This window comes from Balaenoptera borealis, assembly GCF_965194805.1.
Source record: "Balaenoptera borealis genome assembly, chromosome: 20".
NCBI classification, from domain to species: Eukaryota; Metazoa; Chordata; class Mammalia; order Artiodactyla; family Balaenopteridae; genus Balaenoptera; species Balaenoptera borealis.
In genome coordinates, this window is record NC_138879.1 from 32,484,793 (window position 1) to 32,508,941 (window position 24,149).

General features: G+C 35.3%; 1 protein-coding gene across 4 annotated transcripts in view; it reads left to right on the top strand.

The window, feature by feature from the left end:
- The window catches only part of STXBP4 (syntaxin binding protein 4), a 213,573-nt gene that overhangs the window by 67,302 nt on the left and 122,122 nt on the right, over positions 1-24,149 (top strand). For all 4 annotated transcript variants that reach the window (XM_082371880.1, XM_082371882.1, XM_082371883.1 and 1 more), the window contains 2 exons: positions 15,366-15,455; positions 18,725-18,790. In XM_082371880.1, the coding sequence (XP_082228006.1) occupies positions 15,366-15,455; positions 18,725-18,790 (156 nt within the window). The remainder of the gene's footprint in view (positions 1-15,365; positions 15,456-18,724; positions 18,791-24,149) is intronic.

Sequence of the window (24,149 nt, forward strand, 5' to 3'; positions counted from 1 at the left end):
GTCTTTTCGTCTTGTTTATGGTTTCCTTTGCTGTGCAATAGCTTTTAAGTTTCATTAGGTCCCATTTGTTTATTTGTGTTTTTATTTCCATTTCTCTAGGAGCTGGGTCAAAAAGGATCTTGCTGTGATTTATGTCATAGAGTGTTCTGCCTATGTTTCCCTCTAAGAGTTTTATAGTGTCTGGCCTTACATGTAGGTCTTTAATCCATTTTGAGTTTATTTTTGTGTATGGTGTTAGGGAGTGTTCTAATTTCATTCCTTTACATGAACATAGCTCTGTTTCTAAACAAACCACTCTGTTCCGTTGATCCATTTCTCTCTGCCAGTACATTATTATTTTAATTACTCTAGCTTTTTAGTTCTAGGTTCATTGTTTAGTTCTAGGTTCATTGTTATTGTTAGGTTAAGTCTAATATTTTTTTAACTTCTTGATCTTGATCATCTGCATGATCTTTAGAATCATTTTGCCATGGTAATAAAATTTCAATTGGGACTTTCTTTTTTTAATTGGAATTGCATTGAATATAGAGGATGGTTTGGGAGAAACAAACGTGGTTTGTTTCTCCATTCATTTAGATCTTTGTTGATGTTTTGGAAAGAGAAAATTGTATCTTGCTTCATATAGGTCTTAAGTATTTCTTGTTAGGTCTGAATAAGCGTGCTATAGTTTGATGCTATTGGAAATGGGAATTTTTTTACCATTATATTTTCTAATTGATGATTAATAAAGATTAATTTTTGAATGGTTATTCTGTGTGATGCCACTTTATTGAACTCCCTTATTCCAGTTATTTTTCAGTTATTTATCTTAGGTTTTCTAGGTAGACATTTGAAATTAATTACTTTGTCTCCTTCACAAATTTTTACTTTTTCTGAATACTGTTGAATAGGAGCTACAAAAGTGAGCAAGAAATTAATTTCCATGATATTTAAGTCATTTTACATTTTTAATTTTTTAAAAGAAGCTAGCATTATCTTACTTAATGAATAAGTTTTACAGTTGACCATTGAACTACTGAGGTTTGAACTGCACGTGTACACTTATACACGGATTTTTTTTTTTCAGTAGTGTATACTGCAGTACTATACAATCTGAAGTTGGTTAAATCCTTAAGTGCAAAACCACAGATGTGGAGGGCCTACTGTAAAGTCATACTTGGATTTTCCACCCTGTGGAGGATCAGTGTCCCTAACCCCCGACATTGTTCAAGCGTCAGCTGTATACCATTCCAATTCTTGTGAAACAGTTTAAGTAATAGAAACTTTATCTGTTCCTTGAAGGTTTGAAAATGTTTCATATGCCAAGTGATTGGGGCCTAGATCTTTCAGGAGAAGAGACATTTCCTACTTATTTTAACGTCTTCTAAGGTTGTTCTATTCAAGGTTTTGTTCTCTTCTTGAATAATTTTGTTAATGTACATCTTCCTAGAAAAATTTTCCTTTCATCAAGATATTAAAATTTATCAAGCATTAACGTGGAATTTTTTAGATTTTTTTTTTTTTTTTAAAATTTATGTATTTATTTTTGGCTGTGTTGGGTCTTCATTTCCGTGCGAGGGCTTTCTCTAGTTGTGGCAAGCGGGGGCCACTCTTCATCGCGGTGCGCGGGCCTCTCACTGTCGCGGCCTGTCTTGTTGCGGAGCACAGGCTCCAGATGCGTAGGCTCGGTAGTTGTGGCTCACGGGCCCAGTTGCTCCGCGGCATGTGGGATCCTCCCAGACCAGGGCTCGAACCCGTGTCCCCTGCATTGGCAGGCAGATTCTGAACCACTGCGCCACCAGGGAAGCCCTAGATTTTTAATCCTTATTTTTGATGATATTGCTTTTTATTTCATAGATGTACTGCACTTTTTTTTTTTTCTTTTTTTTTTTTTTGGCCACACCACATGGCTTCTGGGATCTCAGTTCCCCAAACAGGTATTGAACCCAGGCCTCCACAGTGAAAGCACTGAACCCTAACCACTAGACCACCAGGAAACTCCCAACACAATTTTTACAAGTAATCACACCCGTAAGTTTTTATAGGTCATATTTTAATAATGACTCAACAGTATATAATGTTTCCTTATTTTAAAGTGTTTTAAATATTTTCTAGTTATATAGTTCCCTTCTGATTACTGATTTCTAGTTTAATTCCAGAGGTTGGAGAGCATATTCTGTGTGGTATTGATCCTTTGACCATATACCCAACATACAGTCAATTTTATGGAATGTTTCCCATCTTGTGGAAAGCATGTATATTCTACAGTTGTTGGGTGCAGTGCTTCCTATATGTCAGGTCACAGTTGTTAATCATGTGGTTCAAATTTTCCGTTTACTTTTAGAATTTTCTATTTCATTAATCTTTCTTTGGTCACCTTTTATTGTATTGTCTGTTACTGAGAGAGAGGTGTTTTATAATTTCTATTTAGTTCTGCTAATTTTCGCTTTACATATCATAAGGCTGTATTATTAGGTGTATACTATTTAGAATTGTTGTATTCTGACAAGATATTGAATCTCTTCATTTCCAGAATGTTTCTTGCCTTAAGATCAACTTAGTCTAATTGTGTAATGGTTGGTGGTTTGGTTTGGTTTCCAATTATTATAAATATAGTTTTGTTGTTGTTGTTTTTTAGCTGCGTTGGGTCTTCGTTGCTGTACACAGGCTTTCTCTAGTTGCACGGCGTGGGGGCTACTCTTCATTGTGGTGCGCAGGGCTTCTCATGGCAGTGGCTTCTCTTGTTGCGGAGCACGGGCTCTAGGTGCACAGGCTTCAGCAGTTGCAGCACACGGGCTCAGTAGTTGCGGCACGTGGACTCAGTAGTTGCTGTGTACAGGCTCTAGCGTGCACAGGCTTCAGTAGTTGTGGTCTGTGGGCTCAGTAGTTGTGGCTTGCAGGCTCTAGAGCTAAGGCTCACTAGTTGTGGCACACGGGCTTAGTTGTTCTGTGGCATGTGGGATCTTCCCAGACCAGGGATCAAATCCGTGTCCCCTGCACTGGCAGGTGGATTCTTAACCACTGCACTACCAGGGAAGTCCCATAAATATAGTTTTTTAAAGTTATAATTAAGATGCAATATTAGTTTCAGGTGTACAACATAGAGAATGATATTTTTATACATTTTGCAATGATTACGACAATAAAACCAGTTACCACCCATCACCATACAAAGTTGTTACAATATTTTTGACTGTATTCCCTATGTATACATTACAGCCCTGTGACTTATTTATTTTATATCTGGAAGTTTGTACCTCTCAATCCCCTTCACCTATTCTGCATCCACCTTGCTCTGTCTCCCCTCTAGCAACCACCTGTTCTCTATTTATGAGTCTGTTTCTGTTATATTTTGTTCATTTTATTTGTTTGTTTGTTTTGTTTTTTAGGTTCCACATGTAAATGAGATCATACAGTATTTGTTTTTTTCTGTCTGAGTTATTTCACTTACCATGATATCCTTCAAGTCCATCCATGTTGCCACAGATGGCAAGATTCTTTTTTATGGCTGAGTAATAGTATGTATATATTATGTATAATATATATAACATTATATATATATATATATATATGTTTATATATACATACCGCATCTTTATTTATTCATACATCTCTGGACACTTAGGTTGCTTCCATATCTTGGTTTTTGTAAATAGTGCTGCAACAAAATACATATATCTTTTTGAATTAGTGTTTTATTTTTCTTCAGATAAATACCCAGAAGTGGAATTGCTGTATCATATGGTAGTTCTCTTTTTAGTTTTTTGAGGAACCTCCATACTGTTTTCCAAAGTGGCTGCAACAATTTACAATCCCACCAACAGTGCATGAGGGTTCCTTTTCTCCACATCCTCACCAACACTTGTTGTTTGCTGTCTTTTTGATAATAACCATTGTTGACAGGTGTGAGGTGGTATCTCACTGTGGTTTTGATTTACATTTCCCTGATGATTAATGATGTTGAGCACCTTTTCATGTTCCTGTTGGCCATCTGTATATCTTCTTTGGAAAATGTCTCTTCAGATCCTCTGCCCCCTTTTTTGATAAATTTATTTTATTTTATTTATTTATTTTTGGCTGGGTTGGGTCTTCATTGTTGCATGCAGGCTTTCTCTACTTGCAGCAAGCAGGGGCTACTCTTCATTGCAGTGCACAGGCTTCTCATTGCAGTGGATTCTCTTGTTGCGAAGCACTGGCTCTAGGCATGCGGGCTTCAGTAGTTGTGGTCACGGTCTCAGTAGTTGTGGCTTGCGGACTCAGTAGTTGTGGCTCGCTGGCTCTAGAGCACAGGCTCAGTAGTTGTGGCGCACGGGCTTAATTGCTCCGCGGCATGTGGGATCTTCCCAGACCAGAGCTTGGACGCATGTCCCCTGCATTGGCAGGCGGATTCTTAACCACTGTGCCACCAGGGAAGCCCCCTCTGCCCATTTTTAATTGGGGTGTCTGTTCTTTGATAATGAGTTGTATGAGTTCTTTTTATATTTTGGATATCAACACCTTATTGGATATATCATTTCCAAATAACGTCTCACATTCGGTAGGTTGCCTTTTTGTTTTGTTGGTGGTTTTGTTCTCTGTGCAAAAGCTTTTTAGTTTGGTGTAGTCCCATTTGTTATTTTTGCTTTTGTTGCCCTTGCTTGAGGAGACATATCCCAAAAAATATTGTTAAGACTGATGTCAAAGTGTGTGCTGCCTATGATTTCTTCTAGGAGATTTACAGTTTCAGGTCTTACACTTAAGTCTTAAATTCACTTTGTGGGTTTTTTTTTGTTTTTTTTGTTTTTTTTGTGTGTGTATGGTGTAAGAAAGTAGTCCAGTTCATTCTTTTGCATGTAGCTGTCTAGTTTTCCCAGCACCATTTATTTATTTATTTATTTTAGAGAAGTTTCAAGTTCCTGACTGAATTCTTTTTTTTTTTTAAATTATTATTTATTTATTTATTTAATTTATGGCTGTGTTGGGTCTTCGTTTCTGTGAGAGGGCTTTCTCTAGTTGTGGCAAGTGGGGACCACTCTTCATCACGGTGCACGGGCCTCTCATTATCGCGGCCTCTCTTGTTGTGGAGCACAGGCTCCAGACATGCAGGCTCAGTAACTGTGGCTCACGGGCCTAGTTGCTCTGCGGTATGTGGGATCTTCCCAGACCAGGGCCCGAACCTGTGTCCCCTGCATTGGCAGGCAGATTCTCAACCACTGCGCCACCAGGGAAGCCCCCCAGCACCATTTTTTGAAGGGACTGTCTTTTCCCCATTGTATATTCTTGCCTCTTATGTCATAGATTAATTGACTATGTAAGTGTGTGTTTATTTCAGGGCTCTTGATTCTGTTCCATTGATCTATGTTTGTGTTTTGTGACCATACTGTTTTGATTACTGTAGCTTTGAAGTGTATGTTCATGTCTGGGAGCATGATACCTCCAGCTTTGCTCTTCTTTTTCTCAAGATAGCTTTGAATAAACTGATCATTAGAAATGAAAACAAACTGATCACTAGAAATGAAATAGAATATGTAATTTTAATAAACTCCCTATAAAGAAAAGTCCAGGACCAGATGGCTTGTTTGAATTCTACCAAACATAAAAGAAGACCTTTTACTGATCCTTCTCAAACTCTTCCAAAAGACTGGAGAGGAGGGAACACTCCCAAAGACATTCTGTGAAGCCACCATCACCCTGGTAACAAAACCAGACAAAGATACCACGAAAAAAGAAAATTACAGGCCAATTTCTCTGATGAATATAGATGCAGAAATTCTCAACAAAATATTAGCAAACTGAATCCAACAATACATGAAAAAGATCATACACCATGACCAAGTGGGATTCATCCCCAGTTCACAAGGATGGTTCAACATATGCAAATCAATCAATGTGATACACCACACCAACAAAAGAAAAGACAAAAACTACATTATTCTCTCAATAGATGCAGAAAAAGCATTTGACAAAATTCGACATCCATTTGTGATAAAAATCCTTACCAAAGTGGTATAGAAGGAACATACCTCAACATAATAAAAGCTATTTATGGCAAACCCACAACCAATATAATACTCAATGGTAACAAGCTGAAAGCCTTCCCACTAAAATCTGGAACAAGACAAGGCTGCCCACTCTCATCACTTCTCTTCAATGTAGTATTGGAAGTCCTAGCCACAGCAATCAGACAAGAAAAAGAAATAAAAGTTATCCAAATTGGAAAGGAAGAGGAAAAATTGTCATTATATGCAGATGACATGATACTATATATAGAAAACCCTAAGGACTCCACACAAAAACTGTTAGAACTGATAAATGAATTCAGCAAGGTAGCAGGGTACAAGATTAACATACAGAAATCGGTTGCATTTCTTTACACTAACAATGAAATATCAGAAAGGGAATATAAAAATACAACACCTTTTAAAATCACACCAGAATAAATAAAATGGGAATAAACCTAACCAATGAGGTGAAAATCTTATATGTTGAGAACTATAGAACATTAGTAAAGGTAATTGAAGATGGTTCAAAGAAATGGAAAGATATCCCATGCTCTTGGATTGGAAGAATTAATATTGTTAAAATGGCCATACTACCCAAAGCAATATACAGATTTAAGCCAATCCCCATCAAATTACCCATGACATTTTTCACAGAACTAGAACAAATAATCCTAAAATTTATATGGAACCATAAAAGATTCAGAATTCCCAAAGCAATTCTGAGGAAAAAGAAGGAAGCCAAAGCAGTTCTGAGGAAAAAGAAGAAAGCAGGAGGCATAATCCTCCCAGACTTCATACCATAGTAAAAAACTACAGTAATGAAAACAGCATGGTATTGGCACAAAAACATATACTTACATCAATGGAACCGAATAGACAGCCCAGAAATAAACCCACATACCTACGGTCAATTAATCTTTGACAAAGGAGGCAAGAATATAAAATGGGAAAAAGACAGTCTCTCAGCAAGTGGGAAAGTTGTACAGCTGCATGAAATAAATGAAGTTAGGACACACCCTCACAGTATACAGAAAAATAAACTCAAAATGGCTTAAAGACTTAAATATAAGACAAGACACCATAAAACTCCTAGAAGAGAACATAGGCAAAACGTTCTCTGAGGTAAATTGTACTAGTGTTTTCTTAGATCAGTCTCCCAAGGCAATAGAAATAAACAGCTCGGGCTGGAGTGGGCATGGGCCGGGGGAGTCATGGGGGAACTCAAATGATGGCAGTTGCTGGCCCCTCTGATCCCAGAGAGATCTCCAGCAGTTCCTTGCTCATTTGCAGAAGCTCTAGGGTTAGCAGAAGCTCTAGGGTTAGTCCAGGTGCCCTTTAAACTCCTGTTTGTTGGTCGTGTCCCAGGGTGGGCAAGTCTGTGCTCACGCCCCTCAGAACATCTCTCCCTACTGCAGGTCAGGGTGGGGTTCTCATGGATACCATGTTTCCATCTTTACTACCCATTTCTATGTGGTCCTTCTATGTGCAGTAGCTGTCCATTCAGCCTTCAGGTCTTCAAAATAAATTTCTCTATATGTAGGTGTAGATTGGGTGTGTTCGTGGGAAGAGGTGAACTCAGGTTCTTCCTATGCCACCATCTTGGACCCCTCTTAAATATTTTTCTTTTTATAAGGAAACCTATTATATAACTCTTTTAAATATATCTAATGAAATCTAATACTATAGTTTTGATACCCATAATTATCTTTTAAAAGAAAATTCAGGCATCAGTTCTTACTCTCAGAAATTTATCATTTTTCCTTTTTCTCTGTTAACTCTTACTTCTCTTCTATATTGCCCTAGAATGTTACCCTGATATGTTATAATTTCAAGCTTAAAAATCTTTCATTGATCACCCTATCATTCTGTTGCCAAAAAATTTAGGTAAATTGTAATGTATTTGTTTCAATTTACTATATTCATTAGATTTTACATATTAAAATTTTCTTCTGATTTGAGTAGTAATTATATTATTGATGCACAATCAAAAAATATAAATATGATATAAATTTTGTTAAATTATTTTTATAAAGGTAATTTTTTAAATGTAAATTCATATTTCAGTGGGATGGAAGGATTATTTTCAGTCCAGCTCTGTCATTTATGATTTCCATATTTGCATGGGCATTTCTGAGCTCTTTATTCTGCTGGTTTATTTGGCTTCATAAGTCTTGATATCTGCTAAGACACATTTTCCCACCTTGTTCTTCTTTTCAAATATTACTTTGGCTTATCTTATCCATATAAATTTTTGCCAAAATCTTGCTACGTTGAATTTATAGACTATTATAACTGGTGAACCTACATTGACACATCATAATCACCCAAAGTCCATAGTTTACATTATAGTTCACTCTTGGTGTATACATTCTATGTGGGTTTGGACAAATGTATAATGACATGTATCAGTCATTATCGTATCATACAGAGTATCTTTATTACACAAAATATTCTCTGTTCACTGCCTGTCGTCTCTCTACAACCTCCTTGCCCCCTACCCATAGCAACCACTGATCCTTTTATTGTCTCCATAGTTTTGCCCTTTCCAGAATGTCATATACTTGGAATCATACAGTATATAGCCCTTTCAGATTGGCTTCTTTCACTTAGTAATATGCATTTAAGGTTTCTCTATTTCTTTTCATCTCTCTTATCTGGATGTTTATTTACCCATTTACCTACTGAAGAACATCTTGGTTGCTTCAAATTTGGATAATTATGAATAAAACTGCTATAAACGTCATGTGCAGGTCTTTGTGTGTACATAAATTTTCAACTCCTTTGGGTAAATACCAAGGAACTCAATTGCTGGATCATATGGTAAGAGGATGTGTAGTCTTGTAAGAAACTGCCAAACTGTCTTACAAAGTGGTTGTACCATTTTTCATTCCCACCAGCAATGAATGAGAGTTCCCATTGCTGAGAATGAGAGTTTCCAAAGACCTGGTTGTTTGGAAACTCTCAGGAGATTACCTAGTTCTCCCAGAATTGAGGCGCTGATTTAGCAGTTCTGATTTACTCTAAATGTAGCATTTAGAGTAGGAAGACTGAAGCTGTAAGAGCACGGTTTTCCTTCCACTCATCCAGGTGTTTTGTTTTTATCTACCTAATGTTGATAGCGGAACATTGTTTTCTAATTGCCAAAAAGTATTAAAAGCTACCATATCCATTTATGATGAGGAAAGGCAAAGGTGGTTGGGTGGCTTACAATATAAGTCAAGTAGGGAATTCAGAGTACTTTGTATGAGCATGGAAAACTTTCTTAGCAACTGCAAAGAAATACTCATGCTCCAAATTAGTAATTTACTTCCTTTTTACCAATATGATTTTAGGGCAGATAAGAATGTGTTCAATCTGTGGCATTTTGATAGCAAAAGCAAAGTGCTGATGGTAATGGTGCAAGGCCCACATGCCAATAATTTCCTGTTTGTGGCTTCAGATCAAATATTGTGCAAGAGTCATTATATCAGTTTACAAGAATTCTCTTGTTGTATTCTGCTTGTCAACACACAGAAGAATCCCCATAAAATGACCTGAATCCACAAATCCACAATAAGAATGCATTTTACTTCACCACACTCACATATGTAACTGAAACTGAAGTCTCAAAGCATTACTTACCTTTTCTACATCTTTGTGTTCTTATTTAACATTCAATTTTATTTCATTAAATATTTGGTCTTATAATTTACTAATGAGTTATGCACCACAGTTTGAAAATACTGTAAAAATCATTACTTGTCAAACAGCTCACCAGAAACAAATTGAAAAATATGTATTTTTTAGTATTTTTCCCAATTTGTTTTTTTAGTTGAAAAACAGTATGGTGCCTCATGTGAAATAGTATATCAATTAATCTGAGGTCAGGATGCTGACATGACATTCTGTGAAGGTGAGGAAGTTCCCCTCTGGTCACCCCCTCAATCATCTCATCTTAAACAACAGAGTCAGATTTTATAATCCATCTGTTAGGGATGCTTGTTTTTTACCCATATGTTTCCTTTTTTTTGGCTTGTATTTTTCTTAACTTACTTTTTAAAAATATTTTTACGGAAGCATAGTGGACACAGTAATAAATAGAATCATACAGATGAACTTATTTGCAAAAGCAGAAATAGAGGCACAGATGTAGAGAACAAATGTATGGACACCAAGGGGGTAAGGGAGGGGTGGGATGAATTGGGAGATTGGGATTGACATATATACACTACGATGTATGAAATAGATGACTAATGAGAACCTACTGTATAGCACAGGGAACTCCACTCAGTGCTCTATGGTGACCTAAATGGGAAGGAGATCCAAAAAAGAGGGGATATATGTATACGCATGGCTGATTCACTTTGCTGTACAGCAGGAACTCACACAACATTGTAAAGCAACTATACTCCAATAAAAATTAATAATAAAAAAAAGAATCATACAGTAAGTACTCTTTTGTAACTAGCTTCATTTGCTGATCATTCTGTCTGACTCATTAAGATTTCTTGAGATACTATCTTTTAAGAAGAAAGAATTGCTGAGCCAGTATAGTCAGTCCTACTTTTGTCTAGTTGACAAAAAACTTTTGGTTTTGGAATAATATGGCATTCAGAAGCAAAAATATAATTATCTTTCTGTGATTCTAGTCATCATTGCTATATTAAAAAATTCACACAGTGCTATACCTTTGGCTGGCACAAGATTACACCCGGAAAAGGCAAGGTTGGAGCCTACATTTAGCAGTATTCTAAAATTAGCAACAGCAGACTGTAGTCCATGATATTGCGATGGCTTTACCACACTAATCAAGTATCATAAATGGATTATATTAAAATCACAGAACACCATAAGTATCTGAATGTAGACTTTTCACAATTGGGGTTCGTGCTAAATCAATTAAGTGGATTGCATTTTAACAAGTGAAATAGAATAGAATGGAAAATATCAAAGTGAACTGTATATAATAAGAATGATAATATTTCACTGATATAAATGGTATTTCTCACTATGTGTAGCAGTAAATACTTTATAGCCACTTCACTATATACTCATCTGTAAAACATTAAATGTATATTGAACAACTACAATGTGTGTGGCATTGTGTTAGGTGCTCCAGCACATGTTATTAAGATAAATAAAACTGGAGCCTGCCCCTCAAGGAATTTAGGGTATAATGTAAAGAAATTTACAAATAAAGTTTAAAAATGCATTGTGTGATGAGGCCGTAGTAATAATAGAGCTTAGAACATTAAGAGAAGATTCATAACAGAGTTGGCATTTGAGTGAGTTTTGAATGATAAATAGGATTTTATCTGCTCAAGAGGTGAACAGAGAATGATAAGCATTTTTATTAACATGAAAAAAAATGTGTATAATGTGTTGGTAAGCAGAAAGTAATCTATGTTTTAAATAAGATAATTGGGTACATGCAGGTCAGTGAAGGAAGAGTAAATATTAAACTTAGAAATTTGTACCTGTGTTAAGTGAGGAGCCATTAAGGAGAATAGTGACATGATCAAAGTGGTATTTTAGAAATAGTAATCTTAAATAGTGTTGGTTATCTTGGAAGGGATTAAAGTGGTGGTTGGTAGTCTAGACTACCAAATATGGAATAATAAAGAGCTAAACTATGGTGAAGATGAGGAGAATGGAAAGGAATGGTGAGACAGATCTAAGATATTTACTGAAACAAGTATGTCGTCAATGAGGCTTGCATTTGGATGTCAGAACCAAGGGAGAATGGGTTAAAGATAACTCTGAAGTTTTTATTAGGATGATTAATGACATGTTGTTACTTTTACTGGAAAGAGGGAATAAGAAGAGAAAGGTAGAGAAGATGATGGGTTGTGTTTTGGAAAGAGTAAGTTCAAGATGCTGACAGGTATAAATAACCAAAAGGCAGTTGGAAATAAGGAACTGGACACCAGGAGAGGGATTTGAGAATGATCTGGAGGGTGATAGTTATGATAGCATGGCAGTGAATGTTATCACTCAGGGAGAGCTTGTAGAGAAGGCAGCGGAAAGGGACAAACTTTGGGGAACCTCCCTTTTCCCCCATTTAAGGAGTAGAAGTGAAATTAAGTCAAACAGCCTAAATATTCTGAGGGTAGATGAGATAGTGTAGTATGAAAAACCTAGGGAAGAGAAAGTTTCAAGAACAAATGGTTTGAGCAATGTTATATGTAGCAAAGTGGTTAAGAAAGTTGATGAGGGGCATTTATTTTGTCAAATAGCAGGTTGTTTGGTGACACTACAAGTAATTATTTTTGAAATGTGGGGATGGGAGGAAAGATACGTAAACCAGATTATAAGAAGTAAAAGGAGTAAGCAAGGGAAATGGAAGGGGAAAAGGGGGAATACACAGAAATTTTAAGGAAAGGAGGTAATTGGATGGGTTCGTAATGGAAGGGTTTATCAATAAAATTAGACTGAAACAGAGGTTGTTGTTCTGTTCTGTTTAAAATGAATTGAGGCTAGGAATGTGGCCAGTGCAGTAGTGGCTATCCAGAATTGGCACAAGTCAAATAATTTAAAAATTATGATGATGGAGCACAGTGAAGGGAGAGTTGAGGTCAGACTTGCTCAGCACAGTGCAGTGACTTTCTGAAGTATCTCTTGATATCTCCATCGGAGACGTGAGAAAGCAGAGTAGAAATGATTTATAATGTTATGTACCAGGTATTGCAGAGGTCAAGGGGCCTGAGGGTCGAAAATTATATCATGAGAGCCAGGCAGGAAAGGGATGTAAGAAGGAAAGGAGGATAAAGTCCAAGAACTGGAGGTATATTAGAAAATAGGTATCTGTCTGGAATCATTGATGTTAAATAGCAACAATTTATTTATTTCATTTGCTGCTTGCTTAGTTGAAGCATATTTGGAAAGTCACTGGGTACAAAGGGGCTTTTCAAAGAATTCACAAGAAATATCTATGGCCAGTTTTTTCTGTTTAGCCCTAAAATAGTAATAGAGTTATAAAACTTTTTTTTTAAAGTCATGGTTTGTTCTATGACTGTTGCCTAGTGTTTTGCCTCCCAAAATGGTACCATGGACTCTTTTATGCATGATTTACCTTCATTTTAAATGCAAAAATTTATGATTACATCCCTAAAAATCCCAATCCATAATTTATCTTAGTAAATTATTATAGCTCTGTTATCTAGATTCTCATTTAAACTCTTGAATTGTTTATTTTTACTTCTTAAGATAACAAGATAGAATAAGACCATCTGAATGTATAGTAGCAGTGTTTCCCAGAATGTGCTTGGTAGACATTAGTCCCACGAGATACTACAAAATAAATAAAGGAGGGAGTGTGTGTGTAATGTGGTTGGAAAACTTGAAGAAAACAAGTCATTATGTTACCTTTTGGGATATTCAAAATGCTTATTAGCATATCAAAGCTACTGGAAGCCCTGCAGGACAGAAAGTTAATTTTTTCTAAATCCTGCATTTCTCTAACTTATCTGACCTACAAGGACCACTACCACCATCACCATCACCCGGTTATGCTTTTATACAAATCTAATTAATATCCTTTGGAGCACATTTTGGGAAATATTGCTACATTTGAAATTGTATTTGGAAGTAATCTAAAACAGTGTAAGAATGAATTCTGTGAGTGCTTATGAAATAGAATGACAGAGACAGATGAAGACTATGAGATCATGTTATTATGGACAATGGCCATAGGTACACAAAAGCAAATGTGTCAGAACAAAAGGAACCAATAATTTTAGGAAAAATATTTCTGCAAAAACTTGAGGAATGAGCCCTACTTCTGTTATTCTAGAACTTGGAAAGCAAATCTGAGTTTATCATATCCATACCACCATGGTTTTTTGTTGAGCAGTTGGTAAAAGTCACAGACTAATGTCAGATCTCTGTGGGAATCTTGGAATGGCCACTTACTAGCTGTGAAACCTTAGGCATTTTACTAACCTTTTGAGCCCATTCCCTTATGTAAAATAGACACAAAGTTATGGTAAGGATTTAATATTGAATATATACAGTCCTTAGCAATGTATCTGCACAAAGTTCCTAATAAATGGTTGATATTATTAACTATTTGTATTATCTTTTCCTACTCTGCATTCACCTCTCCTATCTGAAGGGCCCTGCTTTAAAGCTCATAATTATATAGCAATCACTTTCTCTATTCAGTCCTATAAATCAAATTTTCTATACTTTATTTTTGGTTCTATTATAACTTCTGCATAGAAGATGGCTATAATTAAACTTGGATTTTTATCTCTGATAAGATTGCCATTTTTTTTTACCTTATAATTAACTGTCAGAGATCAAGCTAGAAGTAAGAGAAATTGTCATTTCTGCTATTTTTTGTTGTTGTTATTCACCTGTGCATGAATTATTAATATTATCTTCAAGACAGTTTCTGTGCAGGAATCTTTTTAAGCCACTTTGGCTGTTACATTACATTTCATTTAGTTAAAACAATAATAGACATAATCAATTACCATACTTTACTGGGTTCCTGTAAACTATCTTGGTTGATAATGTCCAGCATTTTGTTAGCCTTATATACCATGTACTTGGTGTGGACATCTTTAGGGAGTAGTTTATGTTGATAACTCATAAAGTCTTTTTTTTTTAATTGAAGTATAGTTGATTTACAGCATTGTGTTAGTTTCAGGTATACAATACAGTGATTCAGTATTTTCCAGATTATATTCCGTTATAGGTTATTACAAGAATCTGGGTATAATTCCCTGTGCTATACAGTATATCCTTGCTGCTTATCTATTTTATATATAGTGCTTTGTATCTGTTAATCCCTAATCCCTGTTAATACCGCTAATTTGTCCCTCCCCCCTTCCCTCTCCCTTTCAGTAACCACAAGTTTGTTTTCTATGTCTGTGAGTCTGTTTCTGTTTTATATATACATTCATTTGTATTATTTTTTAGATTCCACATGTAAGTGATATCATATAGTATTTGCCTTTCTTCTGACTTATTTCACTAAGCATAATATTCTCTATGTCCATCCACATTGCTGCAAATGGCATTATTTCATTCATTTTTATGGCTGAGTAATATTCCATTGTGTGTGTATACACACACACACACATATATATATAAACACATACATTATAAACACAGTCTTAAAATTTGGACTTTAAGGAAAAATTATGTTGTTAAAATAAGAATAATAAAGATGAGAACAGAGTGTGTATACCTCATAATCATCTAAATTCTGTATTAGTAACAAAAATATAAGGTTAAGCTTAAATGAATTGTTACCCCAGATTATTTTAATATTCTGTTTTATCTAATGAAATGACTCCAAAGTAAGAAACTGAATCTTGTTATTGGAATGCAAAAGCCTAAGACTCATCAAAAAGGATTTTTATGTTCTCATAATTAGTATCTAATGTATAACTTTTCTCTTAATTTTAATGTTGACAGCTTCTTCCCTGTGATTCCTTAGAAGCAGATGAAATGGAAAGGCTTAAGCATGAAAGAAATGATGCCTTGGAAGAAGTGAATGCACTTAAGGTAATCTCCAATTTAGCTTCCTTATATTTTCTTTAGAAAAATGAAAAGAAAGAAAATTACCTTCTGTTGAATTCTGGAGTATTGAGGCTTAGTTTTTTTTTAAAGAATATTAATATCAAATAGCTTAGCATTGAATATTAATACCAAGTAATTTGATATTTATTTCTTCAGCTGACCTTTAGAGAATTAATTTTTTAGTTCACACACTTATTTATATTTCACAGTCTCCATCTAAGATTCAGTGTGAACAGTGGTTTTTAGTCATCCCTTCTGATCTGGCTACTTTTCACCCCTTTTTTTTCTCACGCTGGTGGCAAGAATAAGGAGCCAACAAAGATTAGATGAGAAGCCCACAAAACAAGCCATGACAGTTTTGGATCCTCAGATGTTCATTGGCAAATACATTTTCTCCCATGTTCATGGGAATGCTTCAGGGACATCTTGTTTCGCTAACATAATTTAGAATTAAGGCAATGTGATTTAAGGGAAATAAAAACACACAGTATATCCCAAATATACTTTAAGATTTTGGTTCTCTTTATATATTTTCATTTCATGTTTAGTAGAATATTAAATTTACATTATATCCTAAGTTTTACAGAAAGCCATTATATTTTTCAAATCTTCAAGAAAAGCAACATAACTACTTGATTTACCATTAATTCACCATAGGAATATATTTTTAAATTACTTTTAATTATTTTCTTAAATAAGTGAAATTCTATTATTTGTTTAATTTTTATTAAAGCAAAATCTTTACACCAAAAAAAAAAAGAAAGAAATTTCCCTGCTACCTTAGTTTTTAAATTCTGACCTCTAGAGGAAGCCATTGTTTAACATATCTTGTTTATTCTTTCAGAGACTTTCTCTATGTAGCCAATCATATGTTTAAAAATACATGTGTATATATTTTTTAACTTTTACAAAATTGCATACATTACACACTTTTTTACAGCTTGCCTTCTTTTTTCCTCTTTGTTAGCATTATATCTTTGGTTACTTTTCAGGTTAACATATGCAGATCTACCTAATTCTTTTTAATGCCTCTCCTATCATCAAAAGGTTCTATTCTAGGTTATTTAACCAGTTCCTTATTGATGGATATTTAGGCTATTTCCAGTTTTCCATTATCAAAAATAATTCCATCATAAGTAGCTTTGTAGATGTATCTTTGGGCCATTGTGCAGTTGTAAAAGTACAAATTGAATACATTTCTGAAAGCCGAATTGCTTTTATCAAAGGATATGGATGCATAAAATTTTACATGTTGCCAAATTCCCTTTCAAAAGATATTACCAATTCATGTTACCGCCAAATGTAAGCATTTTACTACTAAAGGAATATTTTATATTTCTTTTTACATCTTTGAAACCACTATCCACATTTTTTGTGTAACAATTAAGAGTTAAGATGAAAAATATAAATTCGTTTTAAAAATATATTGACAGTAGTTTCCTCATATTCTCTTAGAAAACATCTCCAGGGTTGGTTACATTGGTAAGACAGCATTTTTATATAATTTACTCTGCATAAGTTGTTGAGTCTTATGGTTCATCAGAATTTTCTGAGGCTCTCAGATCTTTTTTATTTCCCTAATGTTTATCATTGTTAAACTTAGTGATATATTCCTGTTTTTTATTGGAATATCAGTAGTAATTATTAGAATTTTAATTTAATTTAACATTTAAACAAAGTTTTCCTGAGGAGCTATTCAGTAAATCATGATTCACATTTAAAATTTTTGAGATGTAACTGAGCATATCCTACTGTGACAAAACCTAAAATCACGGGTAAAATATATTCTATATTGTATAATTTCCTTTACCTGAGAACCACTTGTTTAACTATAGAAAAGATTGTACAAAGCAATAAATATTTTATTTGAGATAATGTTTGCACTTTGAGTTTTTCTGCTTGTATTGATATTACACACACTCACACAAATAGCAGAGGTTGTTAAATGAAGTTCATGGAGTGTGTAGATGGTCTCTCATCACTTCTCATTATCCTGTGACATCTCTATTCTTCATGTCTGATTTGAGGTACAAAGAAAAATGAAGCCAAGAAAATTTGATACCAATGGCTAATTTTTATTTTGCAAGAATGATTTTTAAAAGTGCCATGGGCCTTATTTAACTTAAAGCCTTTCTGCAGAGTTCACATTGCTACTGCTTTGCAAAGCTGAATGAAAATAGATATATTTTCCATTTACAGATGCAAAAAACTAGGACACAAAAAGTGAAGGTGACTTGCATAAAACCCAGGAGCCAGCAGTTTCTTGGCTTCTGGTCTGTGGCAGATTCATTAGATTGCTATATTATATTCATTGTCATGTACTTTCATTTCATCTGTTAGACAAGAATGAACTGAAGTATAACGGAAAGCAAATTGCTTCCTGTAAACCTTGCAATGCTGCCATGAATATTTACCACTCAATATAATCTTCCAGCAATTCCTCTGCTTGGGTTCATAGTAAAATGGTTCTTAAATTACTCTTAGTATCTCTGATTTGATTTTAAAAATGTAGATTTATTTATGACATATTTAACAAAATTGAACATTTTAGGATATTTGCTCGACTGAATTTTAAGTTCAAAGATTTTAATATTTGATTGACATGCCTAAAGTTATTCTTCCTTAGTAACTATTATTTCATATTTTGGTTACACCAGTCATATCTTCAATTTTATGGATAATCTTCCAAAAATAAAGTAAATTAGGAAAATAATAGTTAACCCAGTTTCATAGTCCTCTTTAGTTTAGTAAGAGACACTCTAAGTTGCAGTAATAATGCTCTTCAATTTGCATGCTCTTTGGCAATGATAGCTATTACCTAACATTTAGTTAATATTTATACATTTTGATCCTGATTGACTTATTTTGGACCTTGGATTTTGAGGTTTTAAAAAGTGGCTAACAGGGAGTCCACTGGTAGCTAGTGGTTAGGATTCTGGGCTTTCACTGCTGTGGCCTGGGTTCAGTCCCTGGTCAGGGAGCTAAGATCCTGCAAGCTGCATGGTGCTGGACCCCCCTCCAAAAAAAGTGACTAATTATAGTAACAGAAAATATGTTTACATCACAATTATACTGTAAATAACTAATTACTTTTAGGTGGTATGTATAAAGTCAGAAAAATGACTGGGAACTACATTTTCAAATTGTAGAAATTGGATGTTTGGGGAATTTATAAGCTTTGAAGCAAAGCCCTAAATATCATACCCATTGATACCTTCATAACAAGTTATTAATTCAGTGATTTTTAAATATAGGAAAAATTATTTGAATCGGAAAGGCAAAGGAAACAATTGACAGAAGAACTCCAGAATGTGAAACAAGTAAGTGCATGTACTGTATATATGTGTTTTGTATATGTGTGCATAAACATATGAGGTATAATTACAAAGCATTGATGCTGTATAATATCCCAGAGCTTACAGATGTAAACAGTATAGTATAAAATAGTATAGATCTTAAAAGCAATCACTCACAGGGGCTGTACCCATGCTGAATTCCTGCTACCAAAGGAAATGTTAAAACTCCTCTTGGAAATTGCTTTCAAAGGCAGATATCTATGGACTGAAATGACCCATCTCATTGCTTTTTCTTCTTTTTTTCTTTCTCTTTTATTTTCCCTTTTTCTTTTCTTCTGTTACTCATACTCATCTATTAAAGATAAAAACAAAGCAAGCAAAAAACAAAAACCTCCAAAGCAGAACATTTTTTAATTTTATTTTTTAATAATGAAAAGTAAAAATTTGGGATTTCCCTGGTGGCGCAGTGGTTAAGAATCCACCTGCCAATGCAGGGTACATGGGTTTGATCCCTGGTCTGGGAAGATCCCACATGCTGTGGAGCAACTAAGCCCGTGCGCCACACCTACTGAGCCTGCGCTCTAGAGCCTGCAAGCCACAACTACTGAGCCCGTGTGCCACAGCTACTGAAATCCATGTGCCTAGAGCCCATGCTCCACAAGAGAAACCACCACAATGAGAAACCCATGCACCGCAATGAAGAGTAGCCCCTGCTCGCTGCAACTAGAGAAAGCCTGCGCGCAGCAATGAAGACCCAACGCAGCCAAAAATAAATAAATTAATTAATTTTAAAAAATTTAATTTTCACTCTGCATCATTCTTCAGAGAATTTTAAGTAACTTACAGCAAACAAATACAACAACATCATCATGAAATAGAGATACAAGTAACAAACAAATAAAATATTAATAAGAATAGGAAGTTAAGAGACCACTGTTAAAGATCAATGGCAATCACCTGATTTTGAATCTCCCCCAACATTATCCTCCCAGAAAACATAAAGTTTACAGAGCAAAATAAAACCAAGGGCTTCCCTGGTGGTGCAGTGGTTGAGAATCTGCCTGCCAATGCAGGGGACACGGGTTCGAGCCCTGGTCTGGGAAGATCCCACATGCTGCGGAGCAGCTGGGCCCATGAGCCACAACTGCTGAGCCTGCACATCTGGAGCCTGTGCTCCGCAACAAGAGAGGCCGCGATAGTGAGAGGCCTGCGCACCGCGATGAAGAGTGGCCCCTGCTCTCCGCAACTAGAGAAAGCCCTCGCACAGAAACGAAGACCCAACACAGCCAAAAATAAATAAATTAATTAATTAATTAATTAATTAATTAATTAATTTAAAAAAAAAAAAAACCATACAGGACCCATACCAGTTTCTTTTGTTTGCTTGTATGGGTTTTTTTCTGGCTGCGCCACTTGGCTTGCAGGATCTTAGTTCTCCAACCAGGGATTGAACCCAGGCCCATGGTAGTGAAAGCACCAAGTCCTAACCACTGGACTGCCAGGGAATTCCCAGGACCCATACCTTAAATATGGCTATTGGACAGAGAACACAAGAACCTTCAAACTACATACAAATAGAGTTTAAAAATTCCAACAAGTTCTTGCAGCTTGCCTGCACTGAAACCTGGGGTACAAAGAGCAGAGGAGGTAAGGCTTAAAAACTCTGAAAAAGAATAAGGAGAAACAGAGCAATTAGATGAAGTACTACAAATAAAATCACCCCCAGAAAGAGAAAAATGCAACTATTAATGCCAAAATACTGAACAGAGGCCAGGATTTTGTGGTTCTCAGGACTTGAGAAAGTGTGTGCAACCAGAAGTGGCAGCCTTCGAGAATCATTGCTTCTGGGGAAGAATCAAATAGAGAAGGGGTGGTATCCCTTGGAGATTAGGAAATAAAGAGAAACAAGGAAATAAGAGGGGAAAATTAAGGATCTTGCAGAAATGAAAGAGAAACAAGACATACCAAACCTCCTCTATCTACCCTCCACTATGACAACATGATCCATAAAAGAAATCGCACAGAAGAGGGTGCTGTTGAACTAAGAACTCTTTCTATGAAAGAAAAAGGAATTGGAAAAAAAAAAAAATCTGTCCCTGTCATTACAAGACAACTGTAAAAATCAGACAATATGAATTAAAGCTTTTCTCCTAATGAAACCTCCAAAACAATTCAACCACAAAGCTGACAAAAACTGTAACACATCACTGCAAACTCAATTTAATATCCTCAAACAAGCATTTGGCATTAAGAAAAAAACCACCTCAAATCAGAAATTTAAAACTGACTTAGAAAATGACAAAAAACAGGAATAAATGAAATGAGAGTTGATAAAACTTAGGAAAGAAAGAGAAGAAAAAGACAAAATGATACCAGAAATGAAAACTAAATTACAGGTTTCCCAAGGAAGAATATAATCAAATGAAAAGGCATTGAAGAAAACCAGAAAAATAAGAATGAAATAAAGAAGTAAAAGATTTTCTTAAAGAAGTAAATCAAAACAACTGAACAGCACTAATATTTAGACCTATAATCCAAGAAAACTTTTCAGAAATAAAAGATGACCTGACACTGTTATTGGGCAGTGGGGAAATTTGGCCTGGAAAGATCAATTGTAGGACATATCCTAGTAAAACTAGTAGACTTTAAATGTAGAGAAAAAATATGCATAGTGCCTCCAAATGAAAAGGTCAAATAACTTACAAAGGCAATAGAATTAGACCAGCATCAGCCTTCTTGACACAACATACAAAGTAAGGCATTAGTGGAGCAATATTTTCATGAAACTAAAGGAAAGAATGTGTAAACCAAGAATACTGTGTACCACCAAGTTGACTCCCAGATATCAAGGCCATAGAAAAACAGTTTAAAATGTGCTAGTATTCAGGGAATAATGTACACATGTAGTATTCCTGAGGAATCTGGGAGAGGTGAGTTTCACCCAGCCAAAAAATGCCTGGGATAACTTTGACAAGAATTTCCAAACAGTGAGCATTTCCTATCTGTTATTATATAGCTGAGACTAAAATGAGAGTGAGTTCATGGGTAAAAGAATAATGTGTAAATATTACATGTCTGACAAAAATCAAAGATGCAATTTTTTTTTTAATTAGAGGAGAAGGGAGAAAAAAAGGGAAAATAGCATAATATCATTTTGTTGTATGAGTAAAGTATAATAGTCACTGAATATTATTTAAAACTGACACCAAATATCAAAAAGATGAGGTAAAGATTGAGGGAATCTCAGGCACTATAAAAAGCAATAATACAAATGTAACCTGTAGAATGAAAATACACATCTTCCTAATTACCAAAAGAAATCTCTTTTAAAAAGTAAAAGGGATGCATGAATGAAGAAATGCGGTAAATACACACAATAATTTCAACAAAAGGCAGTATGACAAAATTGAGACTGAACATAATAGTCATCTTAATTAACATAACTGGGATTAACTCACCTATTAAAATGTTTTAGGAAAATATCATTTACCAAAACTGACCTCAATAGAGATAGAAAGTTTAATATACCAATTTTCATAGAAGAAATAAAGTTACCAAGAAGCCACCCTATAGAAAAGGACCAGGCCAAATAGTTTCACAGGGGAATCTAACCAAACCTCTGGCAATCAATCCCCCATAAATGGCTTCAGAGTATTAAAAAAAAAAGAAAAGAAAGAAAATTTCCAAATTCTTTTCTGGCAGCAAGTATAACATTTGATGCCTAAACCTGATAAAAGTAGCACAAAAAAAGAAAATGCAGTTAGACTAGAAAGACAACTAGGGACATACGAATTGGAAAAGAAAAAATAAAGCTATCTCTGTTTGCAGATAACATAATAGTAATCCAGAAAACTCTAGAGAATCAATGATAAAACTAACTCGTTGGAAAAATCCACAAGCCAGCAAGATATAAAATTAATATGCAAGAGACTTCCCTGGTGGCACAGTGGTTAAGAATCGCCCACCAATGCAGGGGACACAGGTTCAAGCCCCGGTCCGGGAAGATCCCACATGTTGCAGAGCAAATAAGCCCGTGTGCCGCAACTACTGAGCCTGTGCTCTAGAGCCCACGAGCCACAACTACTGAGCCCGTGTGCCACAACTACTGAAGCCTGTGCCTAGAGCCCACACTCCACAACAAGAGAAGCCACTGCAATGAGACGCCCGTGCACCGCAATGAAGAGTAGCCCCCGCTCGCCGCAACTAGAGAAAGCCCGCACGCAGCCACGAAGACCCAATGCAGCCAAATAAATAAATAATTAATTAATTTTTTAAAAAATTAAAATTAATATGCAAAATTCACTTGCATCCATATACACAAATTATAAGCAGAAGTTTTAACAGTTTAGATGAAACCAAAAATTACATGGAAAAATGGGTAAAAGACATGAGCAGACCACTCACGAAAAAAGTTATAAAAAGGTCATATGAAACATGAAAAGATATTCAGTCTTTCTCATAATAAGAGAAATACCAATTAAATCTACATTGAGACAGGACTTCCAGCTTCTAGTACTGAGCAAGACACTTGCAGAGGACATTCTCCAAGAGAAAACAACTCTAAAACCTGGACATTACACACTAAGCAACAACCAAAGGAACTGGAACGTGAGCACAGAGAAGCTGCTCCTCTGGGAAGAGGGGAACTATGTGAACTAAATTTCTTGTTCCGAGTGTTTTAAGCCTGGAGCTAACAGCAATCTGATACCAGAAATTGACCCTCACTTGGGGTCACTTGGTATTTGAAAATGTTCACAGACAATTCAATGAGGAAAAGCTGCTCATTACAATACATGGTGCTAGAACAAGGGAGTATTAGTGTGAGAAAAATTGAATCTCAACCACTACCTCATTTCATATTCAAAAACTAACTCTGAATGGATTACAGATCTAAATGTAAGAACTAAAACTTAAATTCCAGAAGAAACTTTTGTGACATTGGGTTAAGCAAAGTTATCAAACCATATACCTAAAATTAGTAAATTTTACTATTATATATATAAATTCTACCTCAGCAAAGCTATTTTTTTTTTTAGATATGCCAGTACAACTTTTCATCCATCAGATTAGCAAAATTTCAGAAGCTTGACAGTGCACTGTTGGTGAGGCTGTTTCAAAACAGGCATCCTCATACATTGCTGGTGGTAATGCAAAATGGCGTGCAGCTATGAAGGAGAATTTGGCATTTCTAACAAATCTATGTATGCATTTACCCTTCAACCTGGCAACCTCACTTCTAGGACTTTGCCCTGAAGATATACCTTTAATAATATTAAAATACATATGCACAGTATTTATTGTGATATTATTTGTAATTAGGAAATATTGGAAACTACCTTAATCTCCTAAGCATAGGCGATTGAATGGACTATGGTCCGTACGG